Below are 4,368 nucleotides of genomic sequence, written 5' to 3'. Positions count from 1 at the left end.
AGAAACCACTATAAATAAATATTATAGGGACGTTCTTAGGCTGCCCCCACATTGGGCGTTGGCCGAGCGTACGCGTTTTCTGAGCGTGCTGCCGGCGTCGGCGCGGCGCGGGCGTCGCGTCAGCGCGCCGTCTGTGGGGCGCGGGCGTCGCGCCATCGAACGCCATGCAAGCGCTGCGCAAGCGCCGCGCCGACGTCGCGTCTTAAGCGCTCGGCCGCCCGCGCCGTGCCCCTCGCACTCATTGCCCGCGTCGTCGCCCGCTAGGGTCAGTCACTAGAATGGATTCTGACGAGGAAACACTGCTGTTAGCTTTACTACTCAAACGGAAAATAAAAAAGAAACGTAGGACGAAAACTAAACGGCTTTGGCAAGATCCATTATGGTCATATTGTTTACAAGAGAGTGACTATTATATTTTGTATAGCAAGCATATAAAATATAACGAAAAACATTTTTATGAATATTTACGAATGCCTAGGGCGACATTCTGTGAACTTTTAGAGATAATTGAAAATGATATACAGTATCAAGATTCAAACTTTAGACTTCCTGTGACACCTGAAGAAAAGCTGGTTATTACTATAAGGTAAGGATTTGAGCTTTATATGATATGAAATGAAACTAATAATAGATGAAAGAATAACAATATATTTTAATTAAGTATTACAGTGTACAGAACGGTTATCACTTAAATAATTTGACAAATCATGCAAAATCACCCACAAAATAAGATATATTTTGTATCTCTCTTATGTTCCATTCTGTGTAGGTATTAATCTGAGGTAATAATCATATAAGATAGCTAATCAATATCTAATTTTCACCATCATCGCAAAACAGGTCGCTATAAAATGGCTCTTGTGTAGTATCGCTTAGCTGAGAATGCGAAGGCGATGAAGTGTAAAAATTTTGCGATGTTTCGGGTGTTTGTGCATGGGGCACGTGAGACGAGAAAGACGTTCCCATTGGCGTAAAATAACCTCCGTTATTATTAGAATTTTGGTTGAAATATTTTGACATCTGCATGTATTTTTTTATGATACTCATTATTTCCATTTTCGCGTCCATTTTATATTTTGAACTGATGGTGTTAAAATCATCCAGTAATGATATAAAAAAATTGTAATCCGGATTATTTTTTTCTTTCTTATTTTCCATCCTTGCAGTTAAAATTTTGATGAGATTCTCAGAGTTGTCTTCATCACTATTTACTTCGACGGTTTCTTTTCTAGAATTCGGGCGAGGATTCTGGTTTTCTTTTTGTGAATTATTCAAAGGCCGAGTATTTGATAATCGGTTAAGAAAAGACAAACAATGTGAATATACGTAGTCTCTACTTGTAGTTGCTCCCGATCCACTTTTAGATTTTTTATTTCTGTCCCTCGTGTACGCATCTCTGATACTTTTCCATTTCTTTTGTAATTTTAGAGCTGAAAAAAAAATACATCAATATAAATTTATTTCAGGTATTTAGCTACTGGATGTGCATTCAAAGATCTACAATACTCGTTCAGAAGAGGATTCTCAACGATAGAAAAGATAGTGCAGACGACTTGTGAAGCCATCATAAAAAACTTATTTCATATTTGCATGCCACCCAAGAAAACATCAGACTGGATAAATATTGCAAACAACTTTAATTTGAACGCAAATTTCCCTAACTGCATAGGCGCCATTGATGGCAAACACATCAGAATGATTAGGCCATGCGATAGCGGTTCACTTTACTATAACTATAAAAGATATTTTTCAATAAACATATTGGCGGTGTGCAATTCAAATTATGAATACATTTATGTAGATGTGGGTTCCTATGGAAAAAGTTCTGACTCGACGATTTTCAATAATAGCAGTTTTCATAAGAATATAGAAGAAAATGTGTTAGGCATCCCCGAACCAACTCCATTAACAGAAAACGGTGAACCGCTTCCCTTTGTGCTAGTAGGCGACGAAGCTTTTCCCTTATCAGGTTACATGCAACGACCTTATGCTGGTAAAAATTTGACACATAAACAAAGAGTTTATAACTATAGACTTAGTCGTGCAAGGAGATACATAGAATGTACATTTGGTATTATGACAGGAAAATGGAGGATCCTCCACAGACCGTTAAATATTGGACTTGAATTTAGTGAAGAAATTATTAAAACTTGTTGCATATTGCACAATTTTGTTAGATCAAGGAAGACTAGCAGACCGCAAATTGACATACCATCGATTTCTGGACTCGATTGTAACCCAAACACTGACCCAGAAGAAGAACAAGTTTTACAATTCTCAAGAGGTATAACTGAAAGAAATAAGTTTGCCGATTACTTCGTGTCCGAAGAAGGTGCACTGCCATGGCAAAATACTAAAATTTAACACTTACCTTCTTCATTTTTTTGCTTTGTATTTTTCGTTGCAAAATCTGTTATGAATAAAGTACTGATTTCTTCCCACGCTTTCTTTTTTGCAATACGATCACTGTACTCCCTCTTGGACATGTCCCATATTGCTGGACGATTTTGTATTTCTTGAATGAAATTTTCGATATTTATTTCTCTCTCCGAGTCAGATTCCATTGTAACGTGTGTACACAACACTGTCCGCCTTGTGACTGACTGAGATGCTAGCGGGCGCGGGGGGGAATGTGTGCGGGGGGCACGGGCGGCCGAACGCCCGTGGAACGCGACGTAAGCGCGGCGTCTGCGCGGCGTTCACGCAGCGCCCGCGCGGCGCTGGACAACGCGAAGCCCGCGCCCCGCAGACGGTGCGCTGACGCGACGTCCGCGCCGCGCCGACGCCGGCAGCACGCTCAGGAAACGCGTACGCTCGGCCAACGCCCAATGTGGGGGCAGCCTTATACAAATGGACTAAGTACCACGGTAAGCCAAGAAGGCTTGTGTTGACGGTACTCTGACGTACGTTGACGGTATATATATATATATGTCCGGAGGTCGTGGGTTCAAATCCTGGCTCGTACCAATGAGTTTTTCGGAACTTATGTACGAAATATCATTTGATATTTACCACTAGCTTTTCGGTGAAGGAAAACATCGTGAGGAAACCTGCATACATCTGCGAAGAAATTCAAAAGTGTATGTGAAGTCCCCAATCCGCATTCGGCTAGCGTGGGGACTATAGCCCGAGCCCTCTCGCGCATGAGAGGAGGCCTGTGCCCAGCAGTGGGACGTATATAGGCTGAATTATTATTATTATTATTATTATATATACATAAATATATAGAAAACATCCATGACTTCAGGTACAAATATCTGTGTTCATCACACAAATAAATGCCCGCAACGGGAATCGAACCCAGGACCATAGGCTTTCATAGGCAGGGTCACTACCCAAGTACCCACTGGGCCAGACCGGTCGTCATCTGTGGTGCATCGTAATTTTAACTTTACTTTATCGATAACCGATATTAATTACATTCAAATATCGAACATCTCTGAGAAACAAAGAAATTTGATTTGGTTTCTATTCTAATATCAGTCGAGACGATGTTTTATTCGAAATTTATCGCATTTTACTTTATATCGAACGATACGGCAGTCAACCCCGACTCCAGTTTGTCTCCGAAAAAAAAAAAAAAAAAACTACTATTATAGTTGGTCAAACCAATTTGTCAGTAAAAAAGAACAAATAAAACTATACTCGTCGATTTCTTTTGGGTGCTAGTACTAGTGTAAGACAAAGATAGTATGATTCTCTCTGTCTATGTTTGAAATGAGATAGTCCTTTGACAAACTATATTATATACCACCATAATGTGCAATAAATGTATTGTGTAAAATATAGAGATTATATTAAATTGACAACTTTTTTTCATGAATTAATTATAACGCATTCATTCTCGTAAGTTTTTTGGAACGATGCGTTCTGACTTATTTAAGGGGCCTACGAATACGAGTATTATAAGCCGCCAACATACCCTTGAAAGACGTTAATTTGTTTTTTCTCTTTCCTTTTCCTAGTGACATGAAAGGTGTCCCTTATTAAATAGAATCCAAGTATTTCGAACTTGTATTAGCCCCAGCACGTTGAAATGACATTAGAATATAATGGTCGCCTGACTGTAATTTTGTCTCCCTCTGTGAGCAAAGTGCGATTTTGCTCACTGTTTTAAGCGGCAAATTACCCTTGTTCGAGCTGCTGAAGCGAAATAGTACATTACGATACAAGTGCGAGAAAATGATTACTAATTCTGTACTATACACTAAGAACAGCGAAAAATAAATCACAACTCATTTCATACAAAACACTCTCACAGTTGCAATTTAAGTTGAATTCTTTTGATACAACTAAAATATAAGGGAAAGTACTAAAAATACCGGGTGCCGGTTTTACTTTTTTAATTTTCTGTTAACGACAGCCAAC

At 39.4% G+C, this 4,368-nt stretch overlaps 1 protein-coding gene across 1 annotated transcript; it reads right to left on the bottom strand.

Annotated features, from left to right (window-relative positions):
* Nucleotides 1–628: 628 nt before the first annotated feature.
* LOC133516679 (uncharacterized) lies at nucleotides 629–2,564 on the bottom strand. The gene is made up of 3 exons (XM_061849702.1): nucleotides 2,372–2,564; nucleotides 2,213–2,290; nucleotides 629–1,430 (listed from the first exon to the last, which is right to left on the bottom strand). Exons 1-3 carry the CDS (start codon nucleotides 2,562–2,564, stop codon nucleotides 814–816), a joined length of 888 nt encoding a protein of 295 aa, XP_061705686.1. The 3' UTR covers nucleotides 629–813.
* Nucleotides 2,565–4,368: the final 1,804 nt, after the last annotated feature.

This window comes from Cydia pomonella, chromosome 3 (genome assembly GCF_033807575.1).
Source record: "Cydia pomonella isolate Wapato2018A chromosome 3, ilCydPomo1, whole genome shotgun sequence".
Taxonomy (NCBI): Eukaryota; Metazoa; Arthropoda; class Insecta; order Lepidoptera; family Tortricidae; genus Cydia; species Cydia pomonella.
The sequence above is the reverse complement of the archived record's forward strand: the minus strand, read 5'-3'. Positions and strand labels throughout refer to the sequence as shown.